This window comes from Ornithorhynchus anatinus, chromosome 9 (genome assembly GCF_004115215.2).
Source record: "Ornithorhynchus anatinus isolate Pmale09 chromosome 9, mOrnAna1.pri.v4, whole genome shotgun sequence".
In the NCBI taxonomy this organism is placed as follows: domain Eukaryota; kingdom Metazoa; phylum Chordata; class Mammalia; order Monotremata; family Ornithorhynchidae; genus Ornithorhynchus; species Ornithorhynchus anatinus.
This window is the reverse complement of record NC_041736.1, coordinates 11346241-11367708: the sequence shown is the minus strand read 5'-3', so window position 1 is coordinate 11367708 and position 21468 is coordinate 11346241. Positions and strand designations below refer to the sequence as shown.

The window sequence follows — 21468 nt, the reverse complement described above, 5'->3', positions numbered from 1 at the left end:
TTTAAGTGCTAATAATTCTCACTCTTTTTTTCTATTGAGTGACTTAAATGAAAACCAGGGACCCACATTCACTGCAATACTCATTAAAAACTAGGCAGGATGATCCTGACATGAAATATAAATAGAATTAACTTGGCACACACTCTTCTGAACGGCACAGACAAGATTAAGATTCTTTCCAATCCTATGCTAACCTCCCCTAAAATTGCCTCCATCTGATCTGCCCAAGTTCTGAGAAATAACTGGGTAAGAGATAGGCTGTGGCACAGTTGGATAGTGAATGCTTCCTGAAATCCCCTAGAAACCATGAGCATCTCACTCTGGTAGACTGCAATCCCAGAGATGGGACTCAAAGACCATGGTGGTCGTACAGCAGGAATATGAGTGAGTGGGAGAGAGTGAGATTGGGATTCTCCCTTATTCCGGGTATGCCCCAGAAACCACAGTATGTACACACTATTTCCTCAAGCAGCTGTGTGGGAGTCCACTTGTGTTGAGTGTGATTCCCTTATTCTGATGATGCCCCAAACACCACAGTGTGCACACACTACCTGAGCTCGTTGTGGGCAGGGATTGTCTCTCTTTATTGCTGTATTGTACTTTCCCAACCACTTAGTACAGTGCTCTGCACACAGTAAGCACTTAATAAATATGATTGAATGAACAAATGACTTACCCCCATCACCTGGATGGGATTTACTACCAGAAAAAAAATTAAATGCCTAAAATGATTTCCCTAACCTTTAATGTCAAAATTGGTCAGGACTGTACTGCATTCCAGGCATGAGGCCAGCATTATTATCAGCACCTCCTGCTGATAACTTTATAAAAGACCACCAGACTGACATGTTTCCACAAGAACAGGCCACTAATTGTTTTACACAGCATTCCATGGTGGGCGAGCTACTGTCAAAGAGCTGCCACAGTGCAGTGTTTCTGCTCAGTTCCAACGCTATCTTAGAGAGAACAGGCCAAGTAAAAGGGAAAACAAAGTTGTGAGGGGTCATGATGCAATACCTTTGTCTGAAAGTTTACCAGACCATGTAGATGGGCCACTTCTGCTGTTCATAGTTGTCAGGAAACTTCCAAAAAAATGAATAATATTGTCTGGTCCCAGAGGTCTTGGCAGCCTAGTTCCTTCAGTCATGTGGCTCCTAAGATTTGCAATTCTTTTCACATCCCCTCAGAGCAGAAAGAGAAAAAGTGAGCAAAAAAGGGCTCAACTCTCAAGCTTCAGATTCTGCCTTTTGGCCCTGGTAAGGCTGCTTACCCATCCAGAGAAGCACTTGTTTATCAAGACTGACTGCAAAGGGGGCTGTGGAAATCCTTACGTTTCTCAGGTACCTTAATATTATGACATTAGACCATCAAGTATACATCTAGCCTTCTTCTGCAGCACTCACACTAAAATATGTGAACAGCTTCCTTGATGGAAATTTTGTATGAAATGATTAAATTGATTGCGCTGGCAAATCTGACATTCTTTTGGAAGATAGAGTTGAAGGTCTCATCCTTAGTTACCTTCAATCAACTCCCTCCTGCTACTTACCAGTCCTGCTCTAGTCTCCGAGGTTCATCACGGTTTGGGCTTTGATTACCTTAAAATCTCATCTATCCACTGCACAGACTCAGCAGCGCAAGTCAGATTATGGTGTCCACGTCCCTGGCAAGTACCCTGGAGGCCAGAAACTCTGTGTACCTGTACAAACCTCTCCAAGTATTGTGTCCTCAAAAACACAGGCTGGCTTGGTCCTAACCCTTCTGGGTCTATTTTTTTTTAATGGTATTTGTTAAATGTTTGCCACATGTCAAGCACTGTTCTAAGCGCTGGGAAGGTCTATTGACCAACAGAGCACAATGCCAAATCATTGGTTGGGACTGACCTACTATTGTGCAAAATTCAAAACACTATCGTTGTAATTGTTGGACTTGTTGGGATTATTTGAATTTTTCAGTGAATGAGTCCTGTAGAGAAAGGGGCAGGGTTCAAACATTCAATAACAAATGGAGGCTAAAAAGCCACAGGCTCTGGGGAGCTCCGGGGTCTCCATATCCCATTGCATCTGGAAATTGCAGGAAGCCTCTGGTACCTTGGCCATTATGTTCTCTCCCAAATGTTAAAGCCACTTGGCGAGAGAAGGAAACTCAAGCCAGAGATGCTAGTTCAAAATGAGCATTTTGGTGAGTTTTGATGTACTTTTTCAGCTGCGTAGGGGAGGAGGTTTGTCAGAAGGTAGGGACAGTGTCCATTTAAAACTAAAATACTGTTTAAAACAATGCCACACCCTTAAGAGCACTTGTTAAATGTTGGCTGATGATGCTGAATTATGGTTTATTGTCCAGATTTAATGTTCAAACAGTAACATCCTTACATGCTAGTCTCTGCTATAGGCTGTGTGTATATTGTGTGTACTCCTCCAGTAAACTTTGTCAGAGTGCCCAGAGAGGGAGGGCAGGAAGAGGCTGGAACACCACTTGGCTGGCTGGGAAATGGACCCTGACTTGCCAAGGCACTCTCACTCTCCACAAGCAGGAAGGGCAACTCTCAGTTCTCAAGAAAGAAGCCTATAACAGTCATCTGGGTCCCAGTTCTTCATCTGATCTTTGTCCATTTTAGAATCAATGCCTTTTGAGGGACGTGAAGGATAAGAGCTTTCTACGTTAGCAAAGTATATTAAAAGGGACCGATACTGGGATAACAGCAGGAAGAATTCAGAACGTGCTGTATTGTGGCTCTTTCAGATTGGCGGGGAAAAGGCAAAACCTGTTTCTATCATGGTTTAAGTTTCCAATCCCAAGCTTGTTTAGAAAGACCGGTTTTCTTCGAAGCACAGCAAGAGAATGACGACACCCTTATATCTCCACAGAGAACCATTCACAGGCTTTATTACTTTTAGCGTTTTGCTCGGAGTCCGGATTTACAGTATCAAAAGGGTATATTCATTTAGAATAAAAATCTGATCGTGAGATACTCTAAGTAGCTGTGGAACATGTCAGTGATAAGCCACCACATGTGTTTTAACGAGTCGAAACACTGTAATAGAGATGAGTACAACAAATTAGATTGACTACTGCAAGATGTGATTCTGCTGCCCACCTGTTTTTCTTCATTCTTAATCATTCTTTTGTTACTGGGCAAATCCCAAATTTTGATTTGCAAAACAGCCTATTTGCAGAGCAGCCTGGAGTTCAATACAAAATTTAGCACTTTTTGTTTTTTACCCAGATTGGTCTCATTGCACAGAAGCCTAATGATAGAGTTGTGTACCTATGTACAACTCTCCAGTCGTTCTACACTTAAAATACACACATGATTTCTTCCTATAGCACTTGTAAGTTCATATTTAGTGAAAAATGGCATATTCCACACAATATCCCTGTACTTAGGGATACAAACTTGACAAAATTCACACTTGCCTGCTGGGTGACCTTAGGCAACTCACTTAACTTCCTTGTGACTCAGTTTCCCCTTCTGTAAAGTGGAGTTTCAATATCAGTGTTCCCTCCTATTTAGACTGTGAGCGCTATGTGAGACAGAGACTATGTCTGGCCTGATTATGCTTAGTACAGTGCTTGGCACATACTAAGCACTTAAAAATACCCTTATCATTATTGTTATGAGGAAAATATCCATTTCTTCCTGTGAGAAAATGAAAAGACCTTTTAAGATAATAGATCGCTTAAGGACTGGGCCGAAGACACTGTTGATTTGTGTGCCAACATCCTGTGTCATTGGCCAACAATAGAGTAGTAGCAATGCTATTTATTGAGCACTTGATCACAATGAACTGTGCTAATCCTTTGGGAAAGTACAACTGAAACAGAAAACATGTGTCCTTCCTAGAGGGGCTTATAATCAAGTGGGGTAGTTATACATATGAAATTTTCAAAGAGCTGGAGCATCAGGAAAAGAAAGGATAAGATACATAATCAAACAAATATGCTAAAATGAAATATTACAAATGAAATAGAAAAAAACCAAAAATAACTGAATATACATATATTCATTAGTGCTGATGATGGGCATAAATAAAATTTAAGTGTATTAGCAGGGGTATTTCAACATGTGGCCTGAGTTATAGGGCTCATACTGGGCTTCTCATATCTTTCTTGATATAGTAATTGTGGTATTTGTTAAGATCTTACTATGTGCCAAGAATTGTACTAAGTACTGAGGTAGACGCAATATAATCAGGTCAGACACTGTTCCTGCTCGATATTGGGCTCATAGTCTAAAGGGGAAGGGATGAGAGGTCTAATTTTACAGTTGAAGAAACTGAGGCATGGAGAAGGTAAGTGATTTGCCCATTGTGACAGAGCAGGCAAATGGCAGAGGTGGAATTAGAACCCAGATCCTCTGACTCCTAGGCCAGTGCTCTTTCTACTAGGCCGTGCTGTGCACGTGACAGGATTGTTGAAGATAATCATACTGAAATGAATTCCCAAAGTGGTTAAAGTTACTAGTAATACAGAGTAAAAAAGTATGTACCATGAAGTACCTCATATGCCACTGCCTTACCTGAAAACGGATTCTCTAATTCTTAGATACTTTGTATCTATATTGTACTACTACACATCCTTATCACTAACTTCTATTTGCCTTTCATATTGAAACTAGTGGTGAAAATTGATAAGAGAATGCCAGAAGAGAGAAAGAATTCTTCCCGCTCAGGGCAGGGATAAAAACAATTTAGCTTGCAAATTTTTCAGTTATTTCCTTTAATGAGTTGTTGCCACTGAAAAGAGTGCCGAGGCACTACTACTTGACCTAGGGTATTGCAGCTTCAATAAATTAAATGAAAGCGTAAAAAAAAAAAACTTGAATCACTTTAAGGATCAAATTAATTTTCTAAATGTGGGAGGAGTACTGTTGCTGAGCTTCCATTATGACTCCACTCCACCACTCTCTCCACCTTCAAAGCATTACTAAGGTCATTTAAGCCCTCTTTTCCCCAGCTTGCTCTCCCTTCTCCTGTGCATTTCAATCTGAAATCTTTAGCCATTATTTGCCCCACCTCAACCCCACAGCACTTATGTACATATCTTTATATTACACATTAATAAATGACATTCATATTAATGTCAGTCTCCCCCTCTAGACCATAAGGTCATTATGGGCAGGGAACATATCTGCTAATTCTGTTGTACTATACTCTCCCAAGCACTTAGTACAGTGTTCTGCACACAGCAAGGGCTCAATAAATATGATCCTTCATGGGACAGCAAATGAAGGATCATTGTTCTAAATAAACACATTCTTCAGTCAGTTATTTTATTCCCCTGATCTGGAGAGTGCAATGGAGAACTGTGTAAAATGCTAAGATTAGCAGCATCTTCTGGGCTTTAGATGGTCTCCGTTCCCAAGAGATCCTCACACCACCAACACTGTGTGATAGCAAATTTGGGGATGAGCAAGTACAACTTCTCATGGTTTGCTTCTAAATTTGAAGCTAATTTGCAGGGATTGCCCCCCAGTGTCACTATCCTCTGGAGAAAATCCCTGTAGATTTTAAATTGTTGATTTTAGTCTTATTTTTTCCCTTTGGGTCCATTTCCAGACGGTGGCCAGGGATGATATTTGGGTCACTCTTCACATTTTCTTCCATTTACAATGCTACTTCACACCTTTATAAGTGCTTAATAAATGTTATTGATCAACTGAGAAGAAACTGGTCCACAAGGAAAAAAAAAATCTCGAATTAATTGGAAAAAAGATGCTGTAGCTTCCACAAGCTCCCCAGCCAAATTCATCACCCCTGAGATGGTGGGAGGTAATCTGTGCCTCCCCAGTGCAGTTAGGTTCCAATTTTATATTACCATCAATGGTATTTATGGATCCCTCACTATGTGCATAGCACTATAATAAGCACTTGGAAAAGTACAGTAGAGTTGGGAGACACGATCTGATTTGCTTTTAACCCCCCCGCCCGAGTTTAGCACAAGCGCTTGCTTTGTGTCAAGCCCTAACAAATACCACAATTATAATCATATTATTAAATAAGGGCTTAGTCCACAATGAATACCGTAAGAATTACTAATATTATTACTAATAATAATACGGGCTTAGTCAGGGAAGGCCTCTTAGAAGGGATGTAATTTCAGAGGGGCTTTCAAGGTGGGAAGAGAGATGGACTGTTGGATATGAAGGGGAGGGAGTTCCAGGCCAGAATGAAGATGTAGGCAAGAGGTACAGTGAGTAGGTTAGCATTACAGGAGTAGAGTGTGCAGGTTGAGTCATAGTAAGAAATTGAGTTCTCTAAAGCCAATGGTAAAGAGTTTCTGATTGATATGGAGATGGATGAAAAACCAATGGAGGCTTTTTGAGGAGTGGGGAGATGTGGACTAAATTATTTTTAGAAAAATAATCTATGGAGCAGAAGAATGGAGTAGCAATGAGAAAAACAGGAGGCAGGGAGGGCAGTGAGAAGTCTGACGCAGTAGTCATGGAAGCACAAGATAAGTACTTGGACTAGTGCGGAAGTAGTTTGGATACAGATGAAGGGGTGGATTCTAGGGATGTTGTGAGAGTAGAACTAACAGGATTTGGTGAAAGACTGAATATGCTAGTTGAATGAGAGTCATGAGATGAGGATATTGCCATGGTTACAAGTTTGTGAGACAGAGAGGATGGCGGGGTTGCCTATAATAGGTAAGTCAGGGGAAGGACAAGGTTTGGGTAAGAAGATAAAGGAGCTCTGTTTTGAACAAGCTAAATTGGAGAGGTCAGCAAGATTCCCAGATAGAGATATCCTGAAAGCAAGAGGAAATGCAAGACTGCAGAAGAGCAGACATTTGGGAATAATCCAGGTAGAGATGGTAATTGAGTGAACTGTTACGGGAACAAATGAGTTCTCCAAGGGAGTGGGTATATATTGAGAATAGAAGGAGACCCAGAAGGCTTGAAGGACTTCCATAGGGGATCGGAGGCAGAGGAGAACCCCACGAAAGACTGAGAATGAGCAGCCAGAAATTTAAAATATTTTTTAAAAATTCAAGGGAGGATAATGAAGCCAAGGTTGGAGGATGTTTCCAAGAGAAGGGGGTGGTCCACAGTGTCAAAAGCAGCTGAGAAGTCTAGAAGAATTGGTATGGCATAGAAGCCATGGACTTGACAAGAAGGAGGTAATTAATGACTTTAGAAAGGGCAGCATTCATTGAGTGGAGTAGCAGGAGCAAGATTTCAAGGGGTCAAATAGAGAATTGAAAAACAGCAAGTGGAGGCAATGGGTATTAAAAAACTGACCTGAGGTGTTTTGGAAAGGAATGGTAGAAGAGAGATCAGGTGACAACTGGAGGGTGCCACGGGGTCAAGGGAGGGTGATTTTTAGGATAGGGGATACATGAGCATGTTTGAAAGCCATGGGAAAGCCTTTGGAGAGTGAGCAGTTGAAGGATGGCAGGGAGAGAAGAAAGGAGCGGACAAGTGTTTCAATAAAATGAAAAGGGATGGGTCGGTGGCACCAGTGGAGGGGGTAGATTTTATGAGGAGGCAGAAGACCTCCTCTAGAGATACTGCTGGGAAGGATGGGAAAGTTGAAGAGGGAATAAGAGGAGGATGGAACTGGAGAGGTAAACTCAGTTGAATAGTTCTACATGTCTAGAAGTTGTGGTAGACTTTAAAAGTATATTAAATTAATCTAGCACATAAAGATAAGGAGTGATAACTACCGCATCACTAATGTGGTTTCAAATGATGTGTAGGTCACTAAAGGAACCTACTGGACAGTCTAGATTCCAGTTCATCTGTTCCCTGTTCAGTACTGATATCGTCCCAGATGTCTTTATGTCCAGGATTTTTAAATATCCAGATTCCCTTTATCACAGTTCCTATCACCAAATTCCATGGCTCAGAAGAGGCACTTATGTATATTCCTGTAATTCATTTATGTCTGTCCCTCTAGACTGTAAGCTTGTTGAGGGCAGGGAATGTATCTGATTACTGTTGCATTGTACTCTCCCAAGCACCTAGTACACTGCTCTGCATACAGGAAGCACTCAATAAATACAACTGAATGAGAGAGGGGTCTGTGTTTTTAGGGCTTTGAGGTGGGAACACAATGGCTCTCTGAAGCAAGGTGAGGTGTCATCCACTGAGATGCTCTAGGTTCTAAGGATTTCCACAAAACCTCTTTGTTCTCCTGATAATGCTATTCCTATGCCATGTTACCTATATCACAAATATAACCCGATGTAAAACTATAACATCCATGTTGGCACAGAGGCATCCTGAGTGCCATCCATGGCTTCTCTCAATATATTTTAATCAAAATCCAGTTGTTGGGTAGGGATTGTCTCTATTGCCAGATTGTACTTTCCAAATGCTTAGTACAGTGCTCTGCACACAGTAAGTGCTTAATAAATACAATTGAACAAATGATTCATCATAACTCAGTTCCCCCTAGCCAGGTTCAAACCAGCTAGTTGTGCCAGCTTACTAATAGGCCCAAATTTCAAGATTGGAGTTAGGGGAGACCGGCTCTAGCCTCCAATCTTTCACATCTACACTAGCCCCAGGACAAGACAATTACTCAGAAGTTCCATTGAAAATTTAGAAACTTGAAGAGGTTAGCATTTCCCACTGTTTGGAACAAAGAAACACAAACATTAAGTCCAGTATTAATCAACTCCCCTGCCCACAACAATCTAAAAACAATTAGCCTTGGGGAACAGTTTGTGCCTCAGCCTAAATACTGCAGGAAGAAAAGCTGAGCTCTGATTTGAGGTATGCAGACTAAATCACAAATAGGGCTGGCAAGATCAACCCCCATTTGGAAAGAAAGGGTGATTTCTCTCTTTAAATCTCTTTTCTTTACTAGTTTCAATCCCAACTATTTGATGTTCCAGTAACTTGTTTTTCCTTATTTAAATTGTTTCTTTTATTATTACTATTTTGAAAGAGGCAAGAGAAGCCCTAGAGGCTAGAGGTAGATGTGTGAAATTATAAAACAGCACTTCTTGCTATTATACATACACACATAATTGGTAACCCATTAACTTTGATTTATAAGTATATTAATCTAGAACATAAAGTTGTTGTCACCTATCATAAGACAACTTGGGACCTGTTATGCTTTCTCCTTCATATTCTGGAAATTTTTCGTGAACATTAACCTCCAAATACTTCTGTAAAAAAAAACTGAATGGCAAACAACATAACCTAACATATAAGCTTCAAAACTGTTGCATTCTGTCTTTTCTTTCTTATGCTTTCCTCTCTTTTAAACCAACATGCCCTTATCTGCCAGGGGAGACCCAGATAGCACAATTAATGAAGTCAACATTCTGTACTAGACATCCATCTGGTTTTTATTAAGTACTCAATGTGTAGAGCACGGAACTAAATGCTGGGAGAGGACAAAATGAAAGAGTTGGTAGTCATAATAATGCCCATGAGGAATTACAGTTTAGAGATGAAGACAGTAAAATAAATTACAGATAAAGAAAATAGTAAAGTAAAAATTAATATACCTAAGTGCTGCGGGGCTGAGGAAGGGGTGAATATCAACTTGTTTAAGGGGCACAGATCTCAGTGCATAGGCAATGCAGGATGGAGAGTAAATAGGGGAAATGAAGGCTTATTCAGGAAAGCCTTCTTGAAGGAGATGTGATTTTAGGAGGATTATGAAGGTGGGACAGTGGTGATCACTTGGATAAGAACAGAGAGGCAATGAACTAGACAAGACAGATAAGTTGTAGATACAGGATAAACATTTCCCCATGGGTAATGGACAAGTATTGCAAGTTTCTATGGCCATATTTTTGAAATAGCACACAAAGATCCTGAATCAAAGGTACTTATTGAGAAACACTGGGCATGTCACTCCCCTCCTCAAAAATCTCCAGTGGTTGCATATCAACCTCTGTATCAAGCAAAAACTCCTCACTATTGGCTGCAAAGCTCTCTATCACCTTGCCCACTCCTACCTCACCTTCTGCAGAGCAGCCCACACACTCCATTCCTCTGGTGCTAACCTTCTCACTGTGCCTCTTTCTTGCCTGTCCAGCCTGTCGACCCCTGGTCAATGTCCTAACTCTGGCCTGGAATGCACTCCCTCCTCACATCCACCAAACTAGCACACTTCCCCCCTTCAAAGTCCTATTGAAAGCTCACCTCCTCTAGGAGCTCTTCCCAGACTAAACCCCCTTTTTCCTCTGCTCCTCCTCCCCTCCCCAGTGCTCTGACTCACTGCCTCTGTTCTGCCCCCCCTCCCTGCCCCACAGCACTTGTGTATATAAGTACATATTTATTATTCCATTTATTGTATTAATTGTATGTTCATTCATTCAATAGTATTTATTGAGCGCTTACTATGCACAGAGCATTGTACTAAGCGCTTGGAATGAACAAGTCGGCAACAGATAGAGACAGTCCCTGCCATTTGACGGGCTTACAGTCTAATCGGGGGAGACAGACAGACAAGAACGATGGCAATAGAGTCAAGGGGAAGAACATCTCGTAAAAACAATGGCAACTAAATAGAATCAAGGCGATGTACATTTCATTAACAAAATAAACAGGGTAATAGGTAATGTATGTATACATCTATAATTATATTCATTTATATTGATTGACGCTATTGATGCCTGTTTACTTGTTTTGATGTCTGTCTGCCCCCTTCTAGACTGTGAGCCCATTGTTTGGCAGGGATTGTCTCTGTTGCTGAATTGTACTTCCCAAAATATTAGTTCAGTGCTCTGCACACAGTAAGCGCTCAATAAATATGACTGAATGAACGAATATTCTATGCAGAGCACTCTTCTAATCAATGATACTAAGCAATTGGTAGAGTAAAATAGCATTAGTATTCCTTTCAATGAAGTTATAATCACTTTCAAAACCGAGAATAGGGGATTTCCTTATAATCAAAAAGCAAAAATCAAGCAGCAGGTTAGGAAGAGGGCTCTTATCACTAGACTTGTCCTGCCTCCCTGCAAGGACCCGATTTAGAATTGTTTTGTAATGGCCCATTAATTTGACAATCGAACACATCTGCAGTTTTCAAGCAAAGTGCTCTGGCTAGGGAATGCTGAGAAACACCATAAAACTGATCAACTGAATTCAGCAATATGGGATGGCTCTTGGTGGGAAATAGCTGTACAAAAAGGATTTTACAACCCAAAGAGGAGGAAAAAACACTACACTCACCTTTCCCTACCAATAGTAGACCATTTCTATTTAAGTGCAGGAGAGACTTTTGATCACACAACAGCCTATTCCGTTACACCTTCCCACACTAACCACAAACCCCTGCAGTCTGAATTATTGCTTATTTACAGATAAGCTAAAGCTGAGCTCCTTTTTACACTGCATGACTTCAAGTTTCTCACTACATTTGAGAAGTCCCTTCATGGGGAGAAGTAGATAGCCACACTAAGAGGCTTAAGGAACTCCTAGGTCTTTCAAAGGGCGCTGGTGCTTAATCAGTCAATGGTATGGTGTGTGCAGAGCACTGCCCAAATGCTTGGAAAAGTATAAGTTGTTAATGGTTGTTGTTAATAAAGTTGGAAATGGTTTCTAGAACTTAAGTAGGGCTTATGGAACTAGTAGTCCACAACTGCAAAGCTCCATAATAAATGGTACTTGGCCCCTCAAATTTCTAGAAGTTTTTCTTTCCTCAGTCCAAGTGGCACCCTATAGATGTTCGAGAGAGGGGGTGATGGAAAATGAGGTGGCACTCAAAAACAGAAACGGCTCTGAACACTTTCTAAAGCCCTTCCTCAAACTGCAGCCCAAGACCCTTACAGGAAACTGGAAGTTAATTCAGGACAAATGGACGGTGAGTGATTCTGGGGACCCAGTGACATTTTTGCCCATTCAGTTGTCCACTGACCAAATAATTTATTTTCTTATTTTCAACTAGAACCCAAATGATTCCCTGAGGTCTGACTACCCTACTAATTGAGGGGGTTTTTTATGCCTGATTGTTAGATTTCTTCTAGGGATAATAATTTGTGAGAATAGAGCAACACTTAAAAATAGAGGCTATAATGACAGATTGGGAAGTTTTCAAGTTGAAATAAGTGTGTGACAGAACATTTCCAAGCAGACTTTATTAGTTCTTCTGCCGCTGCACTCAATATCCATCAAATCTACAGGCTGTCATTTGAGAAAGAGAGGAAAATAAACAGAAGAGAAATGGGAAGAGAAAGCTTATTTATTTGCCTAAATGAAGAAATAGCACTTTAGTGCCACTCTTTCTTTAGTGACTACACCAATAAAATATTTCTCTTCCCTCCATGTACCTTCCCTGATTTCCCTTCGGATTCAATTTCGGAAATGCTGAAATGCCAGGCCTGCCAAAACAACCAGCCATCAGAGTTTCTTCAGGACTGGACTTCCTTACTTTTTCCCCACACAGACCTGAACAATTGGGAATAGGCTGTTTGTTTTTTCTCCTTTAGGAATACAACGATTACCTTCCTGGTAATCACTTCCCTTCGGCAACCACATACACTCTGCTCCCAACACCTCCAAACTTATTCCCCTTTTTCCTCCGTGTCTCCCTGCCTTCTTGCCCAGTTCCACTTTCCACCTAGGGCCAGTCTCCGAGGATGTGAGGGTTCCCAGAGGCTTGTAACGAGTGGTCACAGTGGCCACCGCAAACCAGGTTTTTTTTTAAAAAAAAGGAGTGGTGGTTGATTGGGGCACACAGAATAACTGGGAAATGGGAGAAAAGGACGTATGAGTGCAGAGAGGACAGGAAGGAGAAAAGACATTTTAAAAAGAGTGGGAGTAAGAAAGAAATAAGGGTAAAGATGGGGCTTATGTGGGCCCCAACTGGGGACACAAGCCTAGTCTACCACTACCACCTTCTTCCCCCATCGCTACAGAGGAACCAATTTTAATGCAGGCTATGGTAGCCTGTGAATGTTTCCTCACTTTAATAATGTTGGTATTTGTTTAGCGCTTACTATGTGCCAAGCACTGTTCTAAGCGCTGGGGGGATACAAGGTCATCAGGTTGTCCCACGTGGGCTCCCAGTCTTCATCCCCATTTTCCAGATGAGGGAACTGAGGCAGAGAGAAGTGAAGTGACTTGCCCAAAGTCACACAGCTGACAAGTGGCAGAGCCGGGAATTGAACCCATGATCTCTGACTCCCAAGCCCGGGCTCTTTCCACTGAGCCACGCTGCTTCTCACTTTCCCACTTCTCAGCCCCCTCCTTGGGGGACTGGCCCACTATGCAGACACCAGTTCAGCCTTCGGTACAATTTGATCTTGGAATAAGCCACAGTGGGAAAGATGATCTTGGGAAAAAAAGCTCTCTTCTTGACTAACTCTTTCCATTCTTGTTGGAGGTGGGGGGTGCAGGTAACCTAACGTGACCTAGTATAAAGAGTTTGGGCCCGGGAGTCAGAGAATCTGGGTTCTAATCTCAGTTCTGCCACTTGGCTGTGTGACCTTGGGTAAATCACTTCATTAGGCCTCAGTTACCTCAACTGTAAAATGGAGATTAAGATTGTGAGCCCCATGTGGGACAGGGACCGTATCCAACCTGATTTGCTTGTTACCCACTCCCCCACACCCCAGAGCTTACTACAGTGACTGGCATGTAGTAAGCCTTAACACATACCACAGTTATTATTACTAGAACCAGAATCTAGGCCATGGGAGAATCCACTATAGCTAGCACTGATCTAATTTCTAAGCATCAGTAATCAGCTCTTAGGAAAGTTTCTCCAGTGAGATAGCCAGAAAAACAGAACTCAAAACACAAAGTAAACATTAACTTTTTGCAAGTAACTTTTTGGCTAAGTTTTAAGCTTCTCAATCTTTAAATCATGTAGTTCCTGTACTCAGACACATCACTGTCTGTTGCCATGGAGGTGACTGGGATGAACAAATTTAGAATCAACATTTCCCTGTGCAGAAATGAGAGGGAATTTTGCAGCTAGGATGGCTTAAAAAAACACAACACCTAATGCAGGGCAGAGTTACCCTGCAAACTCTCCATGAATAGTAATTGAATTTACTGTATATTTAAGTTTTTAGAATAGGATTTTAAAATGCATACCTAACATTCCTAACTTTATGGCTTGCATTACTGTACACTAATCTTGAAGTTCACATGACACATGTTTTTTCATGTGGATTATGAGAGCTCCATGAAGGACAGGAACTATGCCGGATCTTGTGCTTGAACTGTACCCATGCATTTAACACAGTAATGGGCACATTATTAGTTGTGCCATTCATTAAGTATTCATTAACTGTGATTAAAGTTTAGAACAGTGCTCCAGTATTTAGAACAGTGCTTGACAATAATAAGTGCTTAAATATCAAAAAAAGATGGATTAATAATAATAATAATTATGGTACTAGTTAAGCACTAGTGCCAAGGCATGTTCTAAGCACTGGGGGAGATATAAGGTAGTCGGGTTGGACACAGTCCCTATCCTACAAAGGGCTCTCAGTCTTAATCCCCATTTTACAGATGAAGTAACAGACCCAGAGAAGTGAAGTGACTGACCCAAGGTCACAGCAGACTTGTGGCAGAGCTGGGATTAGAACCCATGACCTTCTGACTCCCAGGTGTTAATGTGAGATCTCTAATTTTAGGTCTACTTGTTCAGAGAAGCAGCATGGCTCAGTGGAAAGAGCACGGGCTTTGGAGTCAGGGCTCATGAGTTCAAATCCCAGCTCTGCCACTTGTCGGCTGTGTGACTGTGGGCAAGTCACTTAACTTCTCTGTGCCTCAGTTCCCTCATCTGTAAAATGGGGATTAAGATTGTGAGCCCCACGTGGGACAACCTGATTCCCCTATGTCTACCCCAGCGCTTAGAACAGTGCTCGGCACATAGTAAGCACTTAACAAATACCAACATTATTATTATTATTATTATTATTATTATTAAGAGTTTTTCAATAAAGAGAAGAACTGATCTCCTATAAAATTAAGTAAATCAACCATTGGTATTTATTGAGCAGTTAATGGGACCAGAATACTATATTAAGCATTTGGGCGAATACAACGGAGTTGAAAGACATGTTCCCAGCCCAAGAGGAGCTAATAGCCTAAAGGGAAAGACAGACAAAATGAATTACAGATATGTACAATGCATTTTGTGACACTGAGAGTGAGGTGAATATTAAGATCTTAAATGGTATAGTTCCAAGTATATGGGTACCACATAGAGAGGGAGTAGACATGAGGGCTGTGAGCCAACTAATATGCAAAATCTATATCAGGAGAGAAATAAGATCACTTTATGCTTGTTTCTCTTGTTATGACATTTTTGAGTTTCATCTGCCAAGATTTTTATCCCAAATGCACTGCACACACTAAATGTAAGCCACCTAACTCCAGCCACTCTAATGGCTCCAAGTGTTTCTGAATGCATTTATAAACAAGCTTGGACTTTATATCAAGTGTTAAATCTAAATGTATTTAAAGTCCTCACTACTGGCTTCAGGGTTCTGTTCCAGTTCTCTTCACCTCACATACCGGCTGTCTTCACTGGCTACATCCCAGATCACACCTTTTGCTCCTCAGCTAACTGTATTTCACTCTTGACTCGTCTACCTCCAACCCCCAGCTCAAGCTATTTCCCCAACTTGGAACTCCCAGGACTTAACACCCCGCAAGCACACTCTCCACATGTGAGTTTCAAACAGTCTGTATTAGGAGTAACAATTTACACATTCATTAGCTCCTGCATTCTCTCTTCAGTGTGCACCAAAATACTAAGAGCCAGTTGTCCTGAGAAGAAAGGAAACCCCAGTTGGTGAGCTGATTTCCCCTTCTTTGCTAAATGCAAATCTTGCAGCTCAGGTGCCCTGCCTGCTGAACATCTTTGGGATCAGTGGAAGGGAGGTAGTTGCCCAGGGCCATTTTTAATCCTGGCTCCAGCATCTCCTCCTCTCCACCCATAGATGCTTTATTATTATTAAGTGTTGTCGAGTCGTTTCTGATTCATAGTGACTCCATGGATATACTTTCTCTTGAATGTCCTTTCCTCTGCCATAATCCACCACCTTTCTAATGGTTTGTCTGTTACCACTGTTATGGTCTCTATCCATTTAGCTGCCAGTCTGCCTCTTCCATGTTTTCCCTGGACTTTTCCTAGTATTAGTGTCTTCTCCAGAGAATTAGTCCTCCTGATTATGTGTCCAAAATATGCAAATCTAAGTCAAATCATTTGGCCTTCCAAAGACCACTTTGCTTTAATTTGCTCTGAATAGCTGTTTTAGGGCAAGCAAATCTGTTCTCAGCTGCCTATTCTCAGAACCAGTTTGCAGGAAGCAGAAAGTGTGGAGTTAAGCCTTGTTTCCTGCCCAGGTTCACCTAGGGTTGAAGTACAGGGGAAAGTGAGTTTTGAAAATGGACGATGGATGTTGTAGGGCGGCCTGGCCTTTCTCCTCAGGCTTTCTTTCGCTTCTTATGGCAAAATCAGGTGGAACGTCCTGCACTGAATACATTCTGTTCCTCTCGAGTCAACCTACTCACTGAGCCTCATTCTTGTCACTCTTGCTGGCACCCTTTGCTACTGCCTGGCGTTTCCTCCCTTTTCACTGCCAAAAGACCACTGTGCTCCCCATCCTCAAGTTCCTTTTGAAATCTCATGTCCTCTGGGAGGCTATCTAGTTTCATCTCTCACCTCCACACTCTGTACTCCCCCCGTTTCCCCAACTAACATTTCAGCACCTCCATGACAACACTTGTATACTCACACATATTGCTTATGTACTTATCTTTTTACTCTACAGCTATCTCTTTATATAAGTATGTAAGCTTGTTATGGGCAAAGAATGTATCTATTATACTGTTGTGCTGTACTATCCCAAGTGCTTAGTACAATGGCCTGAACATAGTAAACGCTTAATACAGTTGACTGAATGATGATTTTAGTGACTGTCTCCCCCAGTATTGTAAGATCCTTGAGGGCAGGGTGCATTTCAGCTAATTTTTTAATGTTAAGCACTTACTATGTGCCAGGCACTGTTCTTTGTGCTGGGGTAAATGAGATATTCAGGTTGGACACAGTCCAGGTCCCACATGGGGCTCACAGCCTTAATCCCCATCTTACAGACAAGGTAATTGAGGCACAGAAGTGAAATGACTTGCTTAAAGTCACAGAGCAGACAAGGGACAGAGTCTGGATTAGAACCTAAATCCCTCTGATGACCAAGCCCGTGCTGTAGCCACTAGATCATGCCGCTCCTCTCCAAACTCTTGTACTCTCCAAAGTGTATAGGATACCGATCTTCAAAGCATGATTGAAAGATCTCACCAGCAGATTTCCATAATGCTTTTAAACTCATGAAATTTAATTATTTAATTATTATTCCGCCAACCAGAAGGTGAGGGATCATCATCATCAGAACAGCATCAACTGTGATGGGCACAGTGCTAAGTGCCTGGAAACATTTAGTAGAAGCTGATGACACAGTTTTTGCAATCAATCAATCAATGGTATTTATAAAGCACTTACTGTGAGCAGAGTACTGTCCTATGCATTTAAGAGAGTATAATTCAACAGAGTTGGTAGAAACATTCCCTGCCCAAAACAAGCTTATAGTCTAGAGGGACAAATTTATACTCCTTAAGAAGCTTACAACTGAACAGGGAAGAGAAGCAGACAGGAACTGCAAAAATAGGGCATAGATACAATGATGAAATTGACAATGGCAATTAAATAAATTCATAGTCATATAGCCACCTTTTGCACTAATGTTTAGTAGGATGACAAGCCCAGGAAGGTGAGCATTTAGATAGGGGATGGTGTATATTTTGAGGGGGTAGGGGGGAAAGACATGGCTTGACAGGTTTGAGGGGAAAGGAGTTGGATGCAGGGGAAAAAAGTGTAAGGGAACTCTGACTGGTCTTATTGATGAGGCAGTCCTGTCTAGAAGTGACATTACTGCCATAAAGACAGTTGAAACTGACAAGTAAGGAATTATCGCCAAATGGAGTTAATAATGAAGATCTGATAAAATCCTCCAAAAAAAGTGTAAGAAAAACACCCTATGATTTAAAAGGGCAGATAGCCAAACACTATCAACTTTGTCTTTTAAAAGAAGGGGGGTGGGAGGGGTGTACGTATACAAATATATAATGCAAAATGCAAAGTCAGGTGCCAGATGCCTTGACTAACTGAAATTCACTGGGACATAAATTAAATCATGGTTTTCCCCATCTAAATTTTTACCAGCCTACTTGAGAGAAAAAGTTTTCATCATCAATGGAATTTATTGAAAACTTGTGTGCAGTGCACTGTACTAAGCACTTGGGAAAGTACAATACAATGCTGGTAGAGATGGTCACTGTCCACAAGTGGTTCTGAGATAGGTGTCTTTTAAAGCCTCTTTCAAAGCCGATCTAGTCTGCACAGGGTGGCTGGCAAACGCTCCTCAAAATGGTCAAAAGGGTCGGGTGAATTGGTCAAGCCACATCTGCTCTGCATTCCTTTCTGCTTCTGGTCAGAGAGACAAGACTTGATACCTAGTTCGTGTAATCAGATTGGGAGAAAAGATTCAAGGGTCAAGTCAGGGGGTTCTAGGTTCTACCCCTCCCCCACTGCCCTGCTACCTTTAAGACCAGCTCACCCTGGCAGAGAAGGGGAATCCAAAATCTTGAGCGATATCTGGATGCCCACACTGAGAATATCCACTTTGGAGCCTCGCATGGACGTGGAGCTGGGCCAGACTCGCATCAAAGGACAGAAAACCATAACTCCTCATTTGGGCCTTCCTTGGGCCCAGAAGATGAGAGAACAGAGAGGAGGTGAAGAACGACACCACACAGTCACATATGCAGTAAATCGCATATGGAAGGTAGTGTGGCCTCAAGGACAGCACACAAGTCGTGACTCAGAGGACCTAGGTTCTCATCCCAGCTCCACCACTTGTCTGTGTGACCTTGGGCAGTCACAATTTCTCTCAGCCTCAGTTTAATCTGTAAAATGGGGATTCTATACCTGTTATACTTCCTACTTTGACAGCGAGCACCGAGGGACAGGAACTGTGTGCGACCGAATTATCTTGTATCTACCCTAGTGCTTAGTACAGAGCTTGGCACATTGTAAGCACTTAAATGCAATTATTATTATTCTTCATGCTCCTGAGTCCTACTGAGAGAGTGTATCAGTAACCACTGTTTTGGCACACGTGAGACATCAGATGTGCACCAGTGGCCCCCTAAATTGGGTAACAGAGTTTTAGAGAAGGCTTGGCTTTGCCAGGTAAGACTGTGTATGTGTGTTAAGACTATGCACTCCTACACATGTGAGCATTATTTTCAGAATTGAGCATCAAGGAGGTCCTATGTCAAGTGTCCTGTGGCTTCCTGCCTCCCCTGACACCTAACCCAGATACTTTAAGATCACCACTGGTCAGGTGACCTAACACCACTCCCCAGGCACCACCCTCTCAACATCTCAAGCTCCGGTTAAGTGTGAGTGACTTTTTCCCCCACCAGAGGTAGGCAGTTGTTGGCGGGTGTGAGAAAGAGGTTAGGGCTCTAGTTAGGTTAAATGCACTCAGTCGTATTTATTGTGCACTTACCATGTGCAGAGCACTGTACCAAGCCCACTCCACAAGCCCATTCCGCATTGGCCCAGGGTGGGCATGGAGAAGAATAACAGGAGACTCCTGTTTATCCTCCCCTAGGTGGGAAGAGATTCCGGGTAGCTCCCTGGCTCCCTTTCCAGATGAAGTGCCCCCCCCCCCCAAGGAAGTGGGTGGGCTTTGGAGCAAAGGAGGGGGGTGGGAAGAGGCAGGGGTCCAGGGTGGCTCTGGGAATGATCTCTCTCCACCCACCCACACCAACACACCCACATTAGGACACTGATCACTGAGGCTGGGAATCCTAGGAGTCAGGGGGTGGGTGGGGATAAGAAGGGGGCGGAGTCACGTGGCTGAAGGCTCTTTAGGAACAGGGGGCGAGGGGCGGGCGACCCCATAGCTGCAAGTCCAGGCCCATGGGAGGGGCGAGCAGGGGAGCCACGGTTCGGGCGTTGGGGCCGAGGTGTGGGAAGGGGCAGGACTGGCCAGGCCGCCTTGGCTTGGATAGACCGGCGGGCAACCAATTAAGCAAGTGGGCGAGCTGTCTCCCAGTGGCAGCCCAGGGAACCCCCAAGGCCGAGCGATGCGTCCCCTCTTTGTCCCTGGCCCGGTGACCCTACCTGCGCACCTGCGAGGGCCGCCCTCGCCTGCCCTGCCCATCCCCCGCGTCTCTGCCTATGGTCCCCCCCACCCCCACCCAAGGCCTCCGTGCCCAGGGGGTGGGCGTGAGGCCAGGAATGGGGACGGGGGAGGCTGATGGAGCGACCGCTGCCATCAGCGCCCACCTTAGAAAGGATGTCCAGACAGAGAAACTAAGGGACGGGGAGACAGGATCACAGGAGGATGAAGGAGGGAGGAGAAGAGGGAAGAGAGAGAGAGAAGAGGGAGAGAAGAGGGAGAGAAAAGAGAGAGAGATGCACAGCTATCCCTGCTGCTTTAACCCAAACCCGGTGTCTTCAATCAGCTGCGAAACATGAGACATTTTACCGTTATGCATCCATATTGAGAAGGGGGGGCGGGGGGGAAGCATCCTTGTGCTTTGCTTGTTCATTTCAGTCACCCCGAGATGGGAGGCGACCCACGACCATATGCCATGGAGCAGGTCTCCCCCTCCCCTTTTCCACTTCTCCCCCCCCCCTCCACCCCCCACTTCCTCGTAGTGCACACCCTGCACCTGGCTAGCAGACCTCTCACTTGGCAGGTTTTGCGGCAGAAGGGGTCAATCGGTCCGACAGCAGCCAGTCCCTTACCGTGGGCAGCAGAGGCTCCATTTGTGCTCCTTGGTCTTTAATCTCCATGTTTTGAAAGGCTTCTGGAAGGGGCAGCGTCTCCGCAGCGTCTCCTGTGCCTTAGGCTCGAGCCCAGCTCCAGCTCTGCTTAGTATTCGGATCAGGTAGCTCTGAAGCAGGAGGCGATTGCACTCACCACAGTCACATGGCTTCTACTCACTCAGGCTGCTGGCTGGATTGCACACGGAATGCTCGCAGCTCTGGGCCCTCCAGGGAGGGAGATAGCCCAGCTCTTTATCACTGCCCACACCTGCCTAGTAAGGTAAGCCTGTGGCGCTGGGCGGATGGGCTGGGCATAAACCATCTAGCCCAAATTGATTTACGAGGTACGCCCTACGCTAGGGGCCGGGACAAGGCTCTGCTTGGGTTCTGAGATTCCCATCCTTCCTCCCTCCCTCTCAGGTAAATGAAACCAGTCTCAACTACCTCTAGCTTCCCATTCAATAAATAGGACCTTCAAGAGGCAGCCCAGACAAACCCACGACTGCCTTATTGGACTACCGGTGCTGATCCTGGTCAGTGATCAGATTGTCCTTTTGAGCCAAGTAAGCCAGGCTGTAGGCAATCCTGACCCACCACCTCTATTAAATGTGGGCAGATGGGTTAATATGTCTTAGTTTGAAGGTGCTTTTCTAAATCTCTCAAATAGGTTAATATTTCTTAGTTTGAAGGTGCT

At 43.3% G+C, this 21468-nt stretch overlaps 1 protein-coding gene across 2 annotated transcripts in view; it reads right to left on the bottom strand.

Annotated features, from left to right (window-relative positions):
- Nucleotides 1-21003, bottom strand: part of SLC4A10 (solute carrier family 4 member 10) — a 209643-nt gene extending 188640 nt beyond the window's left edge. For both annotated transcript variants that reach the window (XM_016228164.3, XM_007671174.4), the window contains exon 1: nucleotides 20754-21003. Coding sequence is in view for 1 of the 2 variants with exons in the window: in XM_007671174.4 (XP_007669364.1) it covers nucleotides 20754-20801 (48 nt within the window). In the remaining variant the exon portion in view is untranslated. The remainder of the gene's footprint in view (nucleotides 1-20753) is intronic.
- Between the last annotated feature and the right edge of the window lie 465 nt (nucleotides 21004-21468).